This window comes from Acomys russatus, chromosome 9 (genome assembly GCF_903995435.1).
Source record: "Acomys russatus chromosome 9, mAcoRus1.1, whole genome shotgun sequence".
Classification (NCBI taxonomy): Eukaryota; Metazoa; Chordata; class Mammalia; order Rodentia; family Muridae; genus Acomys; species Acomys russatus.
This window is the reverse complement of record NC_067145.1, coordinates 47,359,822-47,376,490: the sequence shown is the minus strand read 5'-3', so window position 1 is coordinate 47,376,490 and position 16,669 is coordinate 47,359,822. Positions and strand designations below refer to the sequence as shown.

At 37.2% G+C, this 16,669-nt stretch overlaps 1 protein-coding gene across 1 annotated transcript in view; it reads left to right on the top strand.

Moving 5' to 3' along the window:
* The window catches only part of Malrd1 (MAM and LDL receptor class A domain containing 1), a 641,297-nt gene that overhangs the window by 496,237 nt on the left and 128,391 nt on the right, over nucleotides 1-16,669 (top strand). The window contains exon 35 of the mRNA XM_051151281.1: nucleotides 8,016-8,082. Within this exon, the coding sequence (XP_051007238.1) occupies nucleotides 8,016-8,082 (67 nt within the window). The remainder of the gene's footprint in view (nucleotides 1-8,015; nucleotides 8,083-16,669) is intronic.

Genomic DNA, 16,669 nt, shown 5'->3' with positions numbered 1-16,669 from the left:
ATTTTATTGAGTATTTATTTTATCAATGTTCTTAAGCGAAATTGGTCTGAAATTCTCTTTCTTTGTTGGATCTTTGGGAGGTTTAGGTATCAGGGTAACTATGGCTTCATAGAGTGAGTTTGGCAATGTTCATTCTCTTTTTATATTCTGGAGTAGTTTGAGGAGTATTGGTATTAGCTCTTCTTTGAATGTCTGGTGGAGTTTTGCACTGAAACCATCTGGCCCTGGTGTTTGTTTGTTTTGTTTTTGTTTGTTTGGTTGCTTGGTTGGTTGGGAGGCATTTAATGACTGTTCCTATTTCCTTAGAGGTTATAGGGCTTTTTAATTTGTTTACCTAATCTTGGTTTAACTTTGATAATGGAATCTATCAAGAAGTCACCCATTTTCATTTAGATTTTCCAATTGTGTTCAATACATGCTTTTGTAGTAAGACCTAACCTATTCTTTGGATTTTTTAAATGTTTGTTGTAATGCTCCACTTTTCATTTCTGATTATGTTAATTTGGATACTGTCTCTCTGCCGTTAGTTAGTTTGGCTAAGGGTTTGTTTTTCTTACTGATTTTTCCAAGGAACCAGCTCTTGGTGCTGTTGAATCTTTAGGTTGTTCTTTATATTTTGTTTCTAATTTATTAATTTCAGCCCTGACTTGGATTATTTCCTGCCATCTACTCCTCTTAGGTGTGTTTGATTCTTTTTGTTATAGGGATTTCAGTTATGCGTTAAGTTGCTAGTATAAAAACTCTTCATTTTCTTTATGAAGGCTCTTAGTACTATAAACTTTCCTTTTGACACTGCTTTCACTGTGTTCTGTAATTTTGGGTATGTTGTGCCTTCATTTTAATTGAATTCTAGAAAGTCTTAAATTTCTTTTTTATTTCTTCCCTGATCCAGTGGTCATTGAGTAGAGAGTTGTTCAGTTAATATGAGTTTGTAGGCGTTCTTTGTTGCTATGTTGTTGAAGTCCAGCTTTAATCCATGATGATCTGACAAGATACAAGTGGTCATTTCAATTTTCTTGTATCTGTTGTAGCTTGCTTTGTGATGACTATATGGTCAGTTTTGGAGAAGGTTATGTGAGGTGCTGAGAAGAACTTATATTCTTTTGTGTTTGGGAGAAAGGTTCTATAGATATCTGTTAAGTCCATTTAATTCATGACATCTTTTAGTTTCATTATTTCTGTTTAGTTTCTGCACCAATGACCTGTCCATTGAAGAGAGTGTGTTTCTGAAGTCTCCCACTATTAATGTGTGGGGTTCAATGCATGAATTAAGCTTTAATAATGTTTCTTTTACAAATATGGGTTCTCTTGTATTTGGAGCAGAGATGTTGATAATTGAAATGTCCTCTTGGTAGAGTTTTCATCCTTTAAGTATGAAGTGTCTTTCTCCTTCTTTTTTGATTTTTTTTTCAAATTTTATTTTTTTAAGTATTAGGATGGCAACTCTGGCTTCCTTCTTTGGTCTGTTTGCTTGGAAAACCTTTTCCAGCCCTTTATTCTGAGGTAATGTCTATCTGCTGTGTATACGGCAGAATGATGGGTCTTCTCTTTGAATCCATTCTGTCTGCCCATTTCCTTTATTGGGGGAATCGAGTCCATTGATGTTGAGAGATACTAATGACATCAAGTTATTTTGATATTTCTGGTATTACTCTGTGTGTGTGTGTGTGTGTGTGTGAGAGAGAGAGAGAGAGAGAGAGAGAGAGAGAGAGAGAGAGAGAGAGAGAGACAGAGACAGAGACAGAGAGACAGAGAGACAGAGAGAGAGAGACAGAGACAGAGACAGAGACAGAGACAGAGAGAGACAGACAGAGACAGACACAGAGACGGAGACATAGACATAGAGAGACAGAGAGAGAGAGGGAATTATTTATCTCCTGTGTTTTCTGGGTATATTTAATCTTCTTGGGTTGAAGTTTTCCTTCTAGTATCTTCTATAGTTGTGGATTTATGTATAGATATTGTTTAAATTTGGTTTTATCATAGAATATCTTGTTTTATCCATCTATGGTGATTGAAAGTTTTGCTGGGTATAATAGTCTTGGCTGATATCTGTAGTCTCTTAGAGGATGCAATTCATGGCATAGCCTGTAGCTTCCTTCTGCTGGTTGTGTCCCAGTGGCATCCCCAGGCAGGGGATTGGGGTAAGGGGGTCTAAACTGGATGATCCTGAGATCTAGTTTGGCTGGTCTGTTCTGGAAGGCAGGCAAAGCCCTGTACTACAGGTTGAACATTCCTGAAGTCTAGAAGCCCTACCTAATAAGACAGGTAAGGCCTTGGGCCAGAAGCAGGAACCATGTGTACCTAGGACCCCAAAAGGCTTCCTTGGGTAGGTGGGTAGAGCCTTGGGCTGGAGGCTGGAACTGTGTATCCTTCAGACCCTTTCAGGTTTCTCCATATGTTTCTTACCTTCATAGTGCATAGACTCCACATATTGGAACTGAAGTAAATAATAAAACATCTGACATTTTTGGGCAAGCAGCTCTTTGCATTAGGTTGCCAAGATTTAGTTAGTTTATGGTTCTTCAATAATAACCCAAATAAATTTGGTTAATCCCATGGATCTTCCATTTTCACATACTGTTCTCAGGGCCAAGAAAAGCAACATATTCCAAACTGTTTACGTTATACTTGTCTCACAGCAGGCCTTCAGATTCTGTTGATTATAGCAATGGGAGATGATGGGATGAAGACAAGCTGGAGACCCAGAGTGATGGAAATGTATTCTAGTTTCCTAGCCATTCACAGAACTCATCCAATGTAGAGATGAATGAAAACAATTATGTAATATCACATATGTACAACTCATTAATGTATAAATATTTTAACTATGCCTTTATCTTCCCAACAGTCATATATATATATATATATATATATATATATATATATATATATATATATATATATATACACACTTAAAATCTTGAACTCACATGGGTTATAACTACCTGATCCCATGTAAAACAGAGGGAAAATTTAAGCTTGTGTGGCTATGCATCTTCCAAGAAAAACTCAATACAGCATATGCCACATTTGAGCCTCTATTTTATTCAGAGAAAATAAAAGGTATGTAGTTGCATACACTATGGTAGAGATTATACCAGTGCTTGTGTGTGTGCTTTCCCAAGAATGGGATTAAATGGGAATTCTTCCACAAATGTTGGATCTCCGCAAATTGTGTTCACCTCAAGACAAAGGGTCATAATAACCAAGGCCAAAGGGTCAGGCCAGTGAAAGGGTACTGTGCCAAAGAACCAAGAGCCTTGTGCTCATTGTAATATACTCTCATGGATTCTTCTATTGTATACTAGAAGAAATGGACCTCCTCATTCCTAGTATACCATATCTATCCCTCTTCCTTTTGTGATCAAAATTTCTTCAAGAAAATTAAAAAATGAAAATGACCTGTATTTCCATTTAATGATCTGCTATTGATCTATAAAAAGTTCATAGAAATAATCTACAATTCTGCCAAAATGCTAGCATTGAGTCTGGGGAGACAGCTCTCAGTCTACAAAGTGCTTCCTTTGAAAGCCGAAAGAGAGGAGTTTGGTCTTCAGGAACCAATGAAAGTAAATAAATAAAAAATGAAAGCTTGCCATACTGGTTCACTTCTAATCTCAGTCCTGGGGAAACAGATTCAGGAAGACTCCTGGTTGGTGAGTTCTATGCTAGTTAGAGACACTGCCTCAAACAATTAACAAACAAGAAAATGAAAACAATAAAGACTTGAAAGGACACCTGAGCTTATCTTTTGGCCTCTACATGCACGCAAGCACACGCGCGCGCACACACACACACAGTGCACATATACACACAGACTCTAGTACCACCACCAGCAGCAGCAGAATGCTCCTTACCCTAGTCAGCATCCTTATTTTTTCCTCATACTCCATTGGCTACCACAAGGAAACTGATGTTCCCATAGCATCTTAATTTTTTTTTCTTCTGTATTACATTTTTATTTTTATTTTTTATTTTTTTTTAATTTTTTTATTAATTTATTCTTGTTACATCTCAATGTTTATCCCATCCCTTATATCCTCCCATTCCTCCCTCCCCGCCCCCCCCCCGACATTTTCCCATTATTCCCCTCCCCTATGACTGTTCCTGAGGGGGATTACCTCCCACTGTATATTCTCATAGGGTATCAAGTCTCTTCTTGGCTACCTGCTGTCCTTCCTCTGAGTGCCACCAGGTCTCCCCCTCCAGGGGACATGGTCAAATGTGAGGCACCAGAGTACGTGAGAAAGTCATATCACACTCTCCACTCAACTGTGGAGAATATTCTGACCACTGGCTAGATCTGGGAAGCGGTTTAAAGTTTACCCCCTGTATTGTTCTTGCCTGGTGCCTTAGTTTGAGCGGGACCCCTGGGCCCAAATCTGCCTATCATATTGTTCTACTTGTAGATTTCTAGGACCCTCTGTATCCTTTTATTTTGCTATTCTCCCATGTGTCTCTCATTTAGAGTCCCAATAGGATGCCCTCCCTTCTGTCCCAGTTTCCTGGTAAGTGAAGGCTTTCGAGGGACATGCCCCTTGGGCTAGTATGCAGATATAAGTGAGTATATACCATTTGATTCTTTCTGCTTCTGAGTTAACTCACTCATTATGATCATTTCTAGCTCAATCTATTTATCCACAAATTTCGGGTATTCCTTGTTTTTAATACCCAGAAGATGCTCCAGCACACAAGAAAATTTGTTCAACCATGTTCATAGCAGCCTTATTCATAATAGCCAGAACACGGAAACAGCCTAAGTGTTCCTCAGTAGAAGAGTGGATAAAGAAACTGTGGTACATATACACTATGGAATACTTCCCATAGCATCTTGATGAGCAGTAAGGCTGCTTTTTTCACTGTGATCGCAGTGATTAGTGACTCCAGAGGAAATGGGCAGTGCCTGACAGCATCACACTCGGATGGGTTTTGTTTGTTTGTTTTTGTTTTGTTCGTTTGGTTGGTTTTACTTTTTGCAATAGAACAATACCATTACTTGAGAAAGAATAAAACTGTACTTAGGAGAAATAAGCAGGAAGTGTTTTCATCTATTTGTGTCCTGATGATGGCTGGGCTCCTTTTCTCAGAGCATCTGGCCTCTTGTGTCTGAAGTAAATTTCAAATCTGCTCAAAGAGTAACATCACTACAAGGAAAGATGGCTTTTCACTCGGATTGCCGACTCTGTAGTCTCTAGTTACTTAAATAAAACCAAGGGAGGCCAAGATGGAAAAGACACTACTGGGAAAGCAAATTGTTGAAATATTTGAAAACTCAAAATGACACTTGACACTAGATACTGAACACATGGCATTTTCAGACTCGCCCCTGCTTCCTCCTGCTTTCTTCTTTCCTAACGCTTTTGGAATATTCTGTTACTGGCTGGTTTTCAAACCATTTTTCCTCCAGTGTTCTAATTTAATCCACAGTGTCAGCATAAAATTTCTGTATCTTCCTCTGAGTGCCACCAGGTCTCCCCCTCCAGGGGACATGGTCAAATGTGAGGCACCAGAGTACGTGAGAAAGTCATATCAAACTCTCCACTCAACTGTGGAGAATATTCTGACCATTGGCTAGATCTGGGAAGGGGTTTAAAGTTTACCTCCTGTATTGTCCTTGGCTGGTGCCTTAGTTTGAGCGGGACCCCTGGGCCCAAATCTGCCTATCATATTGTTCTGGTGGCACTCAGAAGAAGGACAGCAGGTAGCCAAGAAGAGACATGATACCCTATGAGAATATATAGGGGGAGGTAATCCCCCTCAGGAACAGTCATAGGGGAGGGGAATAATGGAAAAATGGGGGGGAGAGGAATGGGAGGATACAAGGGATGGGATAAACATTGAGATGTAACAAGAATAAATTAATAAAAAAACAAAAAACAAAACAAAAAAAAAACAAAAAAAATTTCTGTATCTTTTTTTCTTCATAAATAATCTTTTCCCCAAGTTAATATTCATTCTCATTCTCTCTCTCTCTCTCTCTCTCTCTCTCTCTCTCTCTCTCTCTCTCTCTCTCTCTCTCTCTCTGTCATTTTCTCTTCTTCTCTCCTTCCTCTGATCCTCTCCCTCTCCCTCTTCCCGCTCCCGCCCTTCCCCCTCCCCCTCTCTCCATTAACCTTAGTTAAGTCCTATTGATATGCTTCCTTGGCACCTTTATCAGTGACCATAAAGTGATTAGAGAAAACAAAGAAATGATGGCTGAGTGAGTATAAAGGAAAGCTTCCAATTCCTGTCTCTGACCCATTCATATGGGTCAAAGCTGCAGATTTCATTGCCATGGTGAATCATACAGTGCAACCTTTTGCATGTCCCTTGACCACTCCAACTCAGCACCATCTTTCCCCATGTAATTTTCCTTCCCTATCAATAATTCAACTACGTGAATGAAGCTACATGATAGCCTGCGGCCCAGCTAGAAACTGGGACATCCTTCTCTTCTCTTTCAAACAATCAGGAAATTGTTTCAACTCTTAGCTGGATAGGTTTGATTCTCCATCTTTCTCTTTACTGAACAGATGTCAGCCAATGTTCTCTTTCATGATGCATGCATGCTAGGTCCCCTTTTCATGATGCATGCTTTGGGCTCCTATATATCTGGCTCACATATTACCATAAATCCTACTAGGGTGAGCTTGATCTAGTTCTTTGAACATACTGAATTCATTGTTCAAGCCTAGCAGTCTTGCTTCCTTCACACAGCATGTGATTTCTAACATAAGTCAATACCGACTCGAATGCACAGAGAACTGCCTGATTTTATTAAAGTCCCATCCTTGTTGCTCCTATCAGTTTTCTATGTCCATCTAGGATGCCACTGTCTGTACAGTGTATTGGTGCCTCACTTACTCTTTTGCCGGATCAATAGGCCTAGACCATGAACAGCGGGCTCCATGCTTGCCTATTTTTATGAAGTCATCATTTATTAAACACACACTGTGAGAAGGTATTTCTCAGACACCCTCAACACAACTTAAGATGGGTTCTCTCTTTAATTCTGATTAGTAGAAAGGAAACACACAAAGAAGTTAACAACCTTCCCAATAGTACAGTTACTTAGTTGAGCTAAGATTCCAACTCTGATAGCTGGCTTCTTTGATGAAAGCCTCACCAAATGTATTAAATTACCAATGTTATTGTTGATCACATTCCCAGGGCCTAGGTCAATATCAGACAATTAATAGGTGGTCAGGATAAACTTGTTGTATTAGTGTATTAAAACACAAAAGTGATAGAGGTTTCCATCAAGTATTACAGCTACAATAGCCCAAGCAGGGTGGAATAGTATCCTGAAAGGATGGCTGTGTTAAAAGAAAGATGACAGGAGCAAGCTAGACGGTTGGGGAACAGAATTCTGGTCACCCTTGGTGCATCAAGGAGACAGGTCAATACATGTACCACAGAGAGCTAAAGAAACAAAGTGTTTCTGCAGTAGAAAGAATGTGAAAATATATGCCTTAAATATCTAACCTGTCAGCAGACTATCTTTGAAAATAAATGTCCATTCTAAAGGTGAACTAGGGAGTGACACCTGCAATAAAATAGCAGTGCCAGGGTAAACGGGACAGAGTGACCTATATTGGCATCTCTCATAGACACAAAGGCAGGGCTTATGCATGCAAAGGAGTGCCAGACGACCCATGCAGAACATTAATCTGCCATCACCCAGCGACTTCTGTGGCACCTAAGAAATTTTCAATAAACACAAACTTCTACTGTGGTCAAAAACATGTCTTGCAGACATCTCAGAAATACATAAATTGTACCTAATCTAGGGGGAAAGTTCTTCTTTTATAATAAGTCACTCAGGCATACATAGGGCAAGAATCATCTTGAATACCAGGGACCACTAGTCAGATTGGGAGTGAGGTGGACATGGAAGTATTCTTTGCTTTTAGTATCCTAGAAGCCAGTGTCCACAGATATAAAGTGTAATGCAATAGCTAATACTGATATGCCCTCCTCCCTTATAATAATGTTTATAACCAACTATGATCTTTGTGATGCTTCTTTTTCAGAATGTCCAATACATTATTGCAGAAATGGTGGCATTTGTGTGGTGGAGAACATTGGTCCCATGTGTAGGTAAGAACATTACTTGATTGTTTTGTCTTTTTATTTTATTTTATTTTATTTTTTATAGATTTTTTAAAAATTTACACATAAATACAACACACTAAATACAACAAGAAGAACAACGAAACATTCAGGAATTATATAAATGTTATATTCATAGTGTTTTGGTTGTTTGTATTTGGCTATCTGAAGAAAACATCTTTAGCTTAAGTAACTTGCATACTTATTGTCTTGAGGCAAGATAATATAACATAAAACAATATATGATTATCCAGGTAAAATAGTAGATTATGAAAATAGTATTTAACTTTCTGTACATATAAGAAAAAAATGTGAAAATATTTCAGAAAATATTGAATATTTGATGCAATTTTTCATATTTTGACATTTTCTGGCATACGGGATACAACGTTTCAAAAATATGAATTACTGGCATTTGATGTTTGTATGTTCTTCAGAAAACTTTTGTTTATGTCTTTGAGTCTCACACCCTAACCCAAGCTGATTCTCAATTTGCCATACTCCTGCCCCAGGACTAGGATTAGTGGTGTGAACCACCAGACTTGGCTCCAAAGAAGTTTTTCTGATACAGTTCACCAATGTCATATGTAGCTAGTGTCTGTGATTCCACTATCTCTTTGTATTTCAAATCCCCAATTTGTCTCCAATTTTACCCAATAGCAAAGGATAAAATTAATTCATGAATAAGGCTATCTTCCGGCTTGTCAATGGCTGTTTGTGAAACGAATTAAGGTATGGATAGGAAATACATTTGCATACGCAGAGCAAAATAAACAAAAAACAGGCTTCAAGATTTCTTTTGGGAATTACTTATGCTGCATATCAAAGGTTCGTGATTTTTTTTTTCTCAGCCTGTAGGGAATTGTGCAAAAAGTTTCATAAACTTCAAAGGAAATGATGCATATTGCATTATATTTGTGTTTATGACTCTTTAATCTAGCAGAGCACTGGATATATTACACTGCTTATTGCAAAAGCTATTGAAGGCTGCTATTCAAATTATAAAGAAACACAAGTATCTAGAAGAAACTCACCAATGGCTATTTAAATTCCTAAATAATTTTAAGTCAACACTCCTATCTTAGAATAAGTAGTTTGCTTCTGTATCCCAGAGGAGAATGTGGAGTCCTACCCTTCACTTTAGAGTGAGGGATTCCAAGGACAGGGTGCTCACTGTCTTTAGTTGTTTAGCCATTAGTGATCCCACGAGGCCCCAGTAGATAGTTTCGAACCCATGGTTACACAAATAACCAAGTTTACACAGTGATTGAACTCTCAGACTCTCTAAATACCACCACCACCACCAGTCATGATGTGAGAAGGATGGTGTGTGTGTGTGTGTGTGTGTGTGTGTGTGTGTGTGTGTGTGTGTGTGCGCGTGCGTGCACGTGCAGGCATGCACTGAGTGGTAACAGACTGGGTAGGAGATTAGGGGTGTGATTATAGGAATGCTCACTATATGTGTATGAAATTATCAAAGAACAAACTCAATAAAAGCTTAAAATAAAACCAAAAACAAAGAATAAGAGCCCCAGGCCAACAAGATAGCTTAGAAAATAAAGGCACTGTGTAACCAGAATTAAGAGCCTGATGTGATCAGGGTGCATTATGTGAAATTCCCAAATGATCAATAGCATTATTATGCTGGAGCGGGGGGGGGGGGGGGAGAAAAAGAATCTGAGTACGAGCCTGAATGCTGGGATTTGTACAGAAAGACAAGAACTGACTCCCTGAAGTGGTACTCTGACCTCCACAGGCTGCAGCAGCTTGTGTGAGCCCACACAGAGGCCTGTGCACACTGTCCCTATCTTTATCTATCTATGCATATACCTGGAATACAAATAAAATTGACTAAAATACAATTATTACTAAACATTATTATGTGCTTTATTTAGATGTGACTTTAACATTGGTGAAACTGAATTCAAGTGAGTTCCTTAAAGTGTTGTCTCTTAAATCCATTATTTAACTGATTTCACATCTCAAGATTACACATTTTCTCACATTATTTTAGCATGGAAGTTTACCATAAACATTTTGTTTGATCTAGAGAAGGGATGCATACTATTCATTGCTAAACTCTTCCCCAAAGAAACTGAGACAGCTTCCATATGATGCATAGTAGACATCAGCTAAGTGGATGAAACTAGTTAAAGTCAATTGTTTACAGTAGTGCAGTTTTGTGTTGTCCTCTTCACCCCTGTGGAGCTGGAAAGCTCCCAGGCTTTAGATAGTCTCAGCTGAGCAAGCAGAAAGCTTTGCATTCTTGGCAATGGCCTCAAGCACTTAAATAAACCATAGCAATTGACATTCAGATACAAAAGCATTAAATTTATTTCTCCCAAGTGCAAAGCTCAAAGACGGGAATAAAGTATGATGGAAGACAGAGAGACAGATGGGATGTTAGAAGGAAACTGTGGAGCGACGTGTAGGTGTGCTGCCAAGGAGGTCCAAAAAGTATATTAATACAGTGTTTGTGAATCAAATACTATTTTCAAAAACATAACTTTAAGAACAATGATTATTAGCACATTGCTTAGAATTACTGTGATCTACATTTTATAGAATTTTTATTTTTGACATTATATTATCATATAATATAATGGTCTCTATGTGCTTTGTGCATGTGTCATGAATAAGTAGATTATGCCTAATCTAGTGACAGAAAAGTTTTGAATAGCAAGTTGCTTAAGTACACTATTGACATCCATCCACCCCAGAGAGCAGGGTCCCTGATCAGGTAAGCAGGAGAGAGTTAGGGGTCAGCATCTAATGGAATTGCTAAGTGAACACTATACAGAAAGGATACATTCAAATCTATCAGCAATTATTATAAGTACAAATATTATAGTCAACTAAAACACAAATTATGTCAAAGTAAAAAATTATATGTATATAATATATATGTATGTATATATACTATATAATTTTACCTAATTTATATTTTACACAAGAAACATGCCAAACAGAAAACTGAAAAATCAGAGAAAACAATTGGGCAAATAGGAATAAAACAAGTAGTGTAACTTTATATATATATAATTTTAATTTATTCATATTATATTACATCTCATGTAATCCCCTTGATTGTATCTTCCCATCCCATCCTCCCTTTCTCTTCTACCCTATTTTCTTCCTCTACCACATGTTAGTGGAAACATGCTGTGAAGTTAAAATTAACACTCTAAAATGCTAAAACAGGCAAAAGCTTTTTTTTCTCCTATGTAAAGTAAATAAGAATTTTCATTTTTATTTTCAATTCATAAATACATATAAATAGGCTTGAACATTCCATTTAGAAACTCACTTTGAAGAAGTGATTTTTTTTTTTAGCTCTCCTTTTCCTGACAGCATCTATCAAGATATTTTGGATTTTAAAATTATTATTATCACTTGCATGCAAAATATGTAGTAAAATACTGTCTTCTCCTGACACGTAGTCTGTAAGTAAGCTGGTTCCTAAAGCTTTGAGAGTCATTTTCACAGGCATTTGATAAAGTTAGTTTTCACACTGAACTTGGTGTTAAAATCTAGTGTATGAATACACAAGTGAGGTTTTTTTGTAAAATATCTTTTTATGTTGAGCACATTTTTCTTTTTTCCTTTATTTTTTTATTTATTTATAATATACTACATATAGTAAAACCATGAAACAATCAGGAAAGCCAATAGAAATGTTACATTCACAATGTTCAGCTCACTTGTATTTGGCAACCTTGAAGAAAATACTATTTATCTTATCTAGGTGAGTCTAAAGTTTTATACCTAAATCATTCTCTATCCTAACTTGTATTTATAAGCATAATAACATCTTCCTAGACCTTAGAACATTTTATCAAGTCCTAAACAACTTAAACCTAGCTGTGAAACTATAACTATGTAGTCTTCCACCCCGTTGGAGACTTAAGAAGAATAAAATTATTTTATTATTATTTTTTAAATTAATTTATTCTTGTTACATCTCAATGGTTATCCCATCCCTTGTATCCTCCCATTCTTCCCTCCCTCCCATTTTCCCCTTATTCCCCTCCCCTATGACTGTTCCTGAGGGGGATTACCTCCCCCTGTATATGCTCATAGGGTATCAAGAAGAGACTTGATAAAATTATTATTTAAGCAGGAAGTATAGGCAAGCCACTTCTAAACTGAGAGATGACAGAGACAGTTTACTGCCTGGTCAATCACCCATTTTCTCCCTATATCATCTTCAGCCTTCTCACCCCATATATCTGGCAGCCATAATTGTGAAGCAGGAAATATGAAGGACTTGAACTTGCTTACCCTGGCAGAGCTTAGCAGTCAACTCAGCCTGCATCCAAGTGATGTCCATTTTGGACAGTATATTTATTGTCTATAGAGAAAGCTGGGGCACTTTTGCCCAGCAGCTAGCTTGCCATTAATTAAGAAGCTCTCTCCAAAAGGAGATTTTATGATAATCATCTTCCTTGAGGTAGGCTACCTGTTCATATTGATGATAGATAGATAGATAGATAGATAGATAGATAGATAGATAGACAGACAATCCTCAAAACTTCAGAAACTTTCAGAATATGGCATATAAAGATTTTTATTAATTTAAGGTCTTTTTGACTGGAGACATATCAGCTTCTGGCAACACCCCCAGGCAAAAATTTTTATGTACCAAACACTAAAATAATCAAATATAGAAGGCAAAAATTTTTAAATACTCAAAATATTTAAGAAACCCCCAAAGTTTAAAAAAAAACCTATACACATAATTTTACTCTTTTCATTGGATTGTCATTAAAGCAAAGACCCATGTATACTAGTATTCACTTACTTGACTAAATGGAAAACTTTAATAAAATGCTAGAAGTTATTGTTTGGCCTATTGATGTCTTTCTTTTTAAAAAAAAATAAAAAATAAAACATCATCAATGGAAAAGCACGGGAAAAATAGACTCCAAGCATTTTAAGTCCCATTTCTAAATAATTCTACATTAAAATGCCTCTTTATCTTGCAATTTACACAACAAAACAGGAGCTATGGAAATGAGTCAACAGAGAAAGAACTCTGAGCAGTCCTGAGGAACTGCATCAAGTCCTGGGAAGGAGAGAAAATATACACCATAGAGTTGTTCTCTGATCTCCACATGGACTCGCACACTGTACTCCCAACACACACACACACACACACACACACACACACACACACACACACACACACACTCCACAAATAATAACTAGATTTTCTAAAAATAAAAGATAACACATTTCCTCCTCTATCATCTTTAAAATTTGGCAGTGTTTGAGGGTAGATCATGTTTTCTTGTTAGTACTAAAGATGGTAATTTTCATTATCATTCCATTATCAGTACACCAGCACATACCTGATGTGGAGACAGCTAGTTGAATAATATTCTAACCAAAGAATAAATGAAGCAATGAATGAGTGAATGAGTTGCAGTTATACAAATGAGCTATCTGCAAGTTCAGAGAAAATATCACTATGTTAGAGTATGTTCTTAAATGTATTGAGATACCCATCCATTATGTCAACACAAACCCAGTAAGCAGTCACAATGAAATACTCGAGACTTTCTAAGTCAGTACAAAGATCATACTAAGAAGCACATGATGTGCTTATTATGTGATCAGAAATTACTACTTTGTTACAATGACAGAAGAGGGTGCTCTTAAACTAGGAATATTATTCTACATCAGCTGCCAGACCAGCACCAATGAGAATATAAAAAATCCATTTCTACAAAGCCACTGCTTAAGAAGGTAAGTTTATGAACACCACCTTCCCTTTTAAAGAGTGAGTGGGAGAGAGAGAGAGAGAGAGAGAGAGAGAGAGAGAGAGAGAGAGAGAGAGACAGACAGACAGACAGAGACAGAGACAGAGAGACAGAGAGACAAAGAATGAAATAAAAACACAAACAACTGTAATTCCAAAGAGGATGAGTACTTTTACACATTTCAGATTACTTAAACCTATGCATGCACAACACTTTAACTAAGATATCCAAAGTCTATGTATAAAAATAGACAAGATATTAAGAGTCAATTGAAAAAAAAAGAAAATTATTGCATCAATTGAATTGTTAGAAGTTTGGAAAAAATAAATGATAAAAAAGAAAAATGATCAGATCTCAAGTGAATATAGATTTAAATAGAAAACATTATGAAAGGTTGGGAACTAATTAGGTGCAAAAGAGATAAAGTAAAAAAAAAAAAAAAAAAGAAAAGAAAAGAAAAGCAGTCAGAGGGAGTAGCAGAGGTGAAGAATAAAGAGCATTTGCATTGTTGATTTCCCTGCAGAGGAAACGAACATGCAGAGCTAATGCTTAAAAATGTAGGAGACAGAATGGGAGGATACAAGGGATGGGATAACCATTGAGATGTAACAAGAATAAATAAATAAATAAATAAATAAATAAAAATAAATTGAAATAAGACAATGAACCAACATAAAAATATATAAATAAATAAATAAAATAATAAAAATGTAGGAGACAAGAGAGGGGGCTGCAATTGACGTGTAAAGTGAACAAATTAAAAATTAACAAAATAAATAAATACATAATAAAAATAAAATAAATAAAAAACTAAAAAAAAAAAAAATGCTGCAAGACTGAAAGCCAAAGGACAGTGGGCCATGTATCAAGAACAAGTAAAGATGGCACCTTGCAGAAGAGAGGGATGTATTTCCTCTTCCAAATTTTTGTTCTCTTCAGTGCATCATTTGGTGATGCCAAGCTTTCCTGATGAAGATAGGTCTTTGTTACTCAATCCACTACTTCAAAACACTCTTACAGACACACTCAGGCTTTTTATTTTTAAAGCCAGCTATCTAGGAATCTCTTAGCCCTGTATATTAGTGTCAGATTGAAGTCCATTATTATTTTCCCTGATAACTACAAATTAATGTTTTTAAATGCTGCACATTTATTTACATTTTAGCAAAACAATTCTATTCCTAGATTTTTTCTATTGATAAACTCTAAAATACCATTGCCCAATGGACTGTTCATTGTAGCCTCTTTTATAACTTAAAAACATCAGGTCTCATGTGGATCTTCTAGTAAGGGAATCAGAGGACTTCCCTGACATGGACTCTGTTACCTGCTTTTTGATCACTTGTCTCCCTAACCGCCTCGGGATTTCCTTGCCGGGCAACATAGGAAAAGGACACACTATGTCCTAATATGACTTGATCAGCTGGGGTGGGTGGGTGGGGCTCCCCTTTTCTGAGGAAGAGAGGAGGGAGAATGAGGGAAGATGAAGGGAGGGTGGGACTATATGGAGAGGATGGAGGGGGTTACACCCAGGATGTTAAGTGAATAAATAAATTAATTTCTAAAAGAAAATTGGAAATAACACAAATGCCTACCTAGAGCCAGCCATAACATAGGCTGTGATACACGCCAATTTGTGTGCAATGGGGCTGGACATATGCTGTGATGCACCTCCAGTTGTGTGCAATGAGGCTGGACATAGGCTGTAATACATGCCCAGTTGTGTCACTGGGGCTGGAAATAAGCTGTGATACACACCCAGTTGTGTGCAATGGGGCTGGGGAGTTATTGCAAATCACCAACTGGGCCAGGTATAGAAAGATCTCACTCAAGGCAGTCTAAAGAGCAAGGAGAAAAATGCCTAATAGTCAACAATAATTATTATGCTGTTGTTTTTCCTTTTTCTCAAATAATAATCTAAACAGTGTATTACTGTGAATAATTACATATAAGTAGCACTATTGAGTTTTGCTATGACTATGAGGTTATAATATTTGCTTAACATAAGCCTTTAGGAGAGCTGAAAGTGTATCTAATTTGAGAGTTAAAAAGTTGAAATTGTAAAACTCCTAGAGAAATGTCTCAGCTGTTAAGAGGGCTTGTTGCTCTTGCAGTGGACCTAGGTTGAATTCCCATAACCCACACACAAAATATACAGACATGTGTACAGATAAAACACTCACATACATAAAATAAAATTAAATATTTTAAAATGATATGGTCTGTAGCCAGACTTGGTTGTGTACACCTTTAATCCCAGCATTCAGGGATGCAGGTGAATGGATCTCTGTGAGTTCGAGGCCAGCCTGGTCTACAAAGCAAGTCCAGGAGAATCCAAGGCTACACAGAGAAATCCTGTATCAAAATAATAATAATAATACTCTCAAACTAAGGCACCAGCCAAGGACAATACAGGCAGTAAACTTTAAACCCTTACCCAGATCTAGCCAATGGACAGAACATTCTCCACAGTTGAGTGGAGAGTGGGGTATGACTTTCACTGGCGCCTCATATTTGACCATGTCCCCTGGGGGGGAGACCTGGTGGCATGCAGAGAAAGGACAGCAGGTTACCAAGAAGAGACTTGGTACCCTATGAGCATATACAGGGGGAGGAAATCCCCCTCAGGAACAGTCATAGGGGAGGGGAGTAAGGGGAAAATGGGAGGGAGGGAAGAATGGGAGGATACAAGGGATGGGATAACCATTGAGATGTAATAAGAATAAATTAATAAAAAATTATAATAATAATAATAATTATATGGTACATTTAGTAATTTTCCTTAAACAAAAAAATAGGGGCATCACCATCAC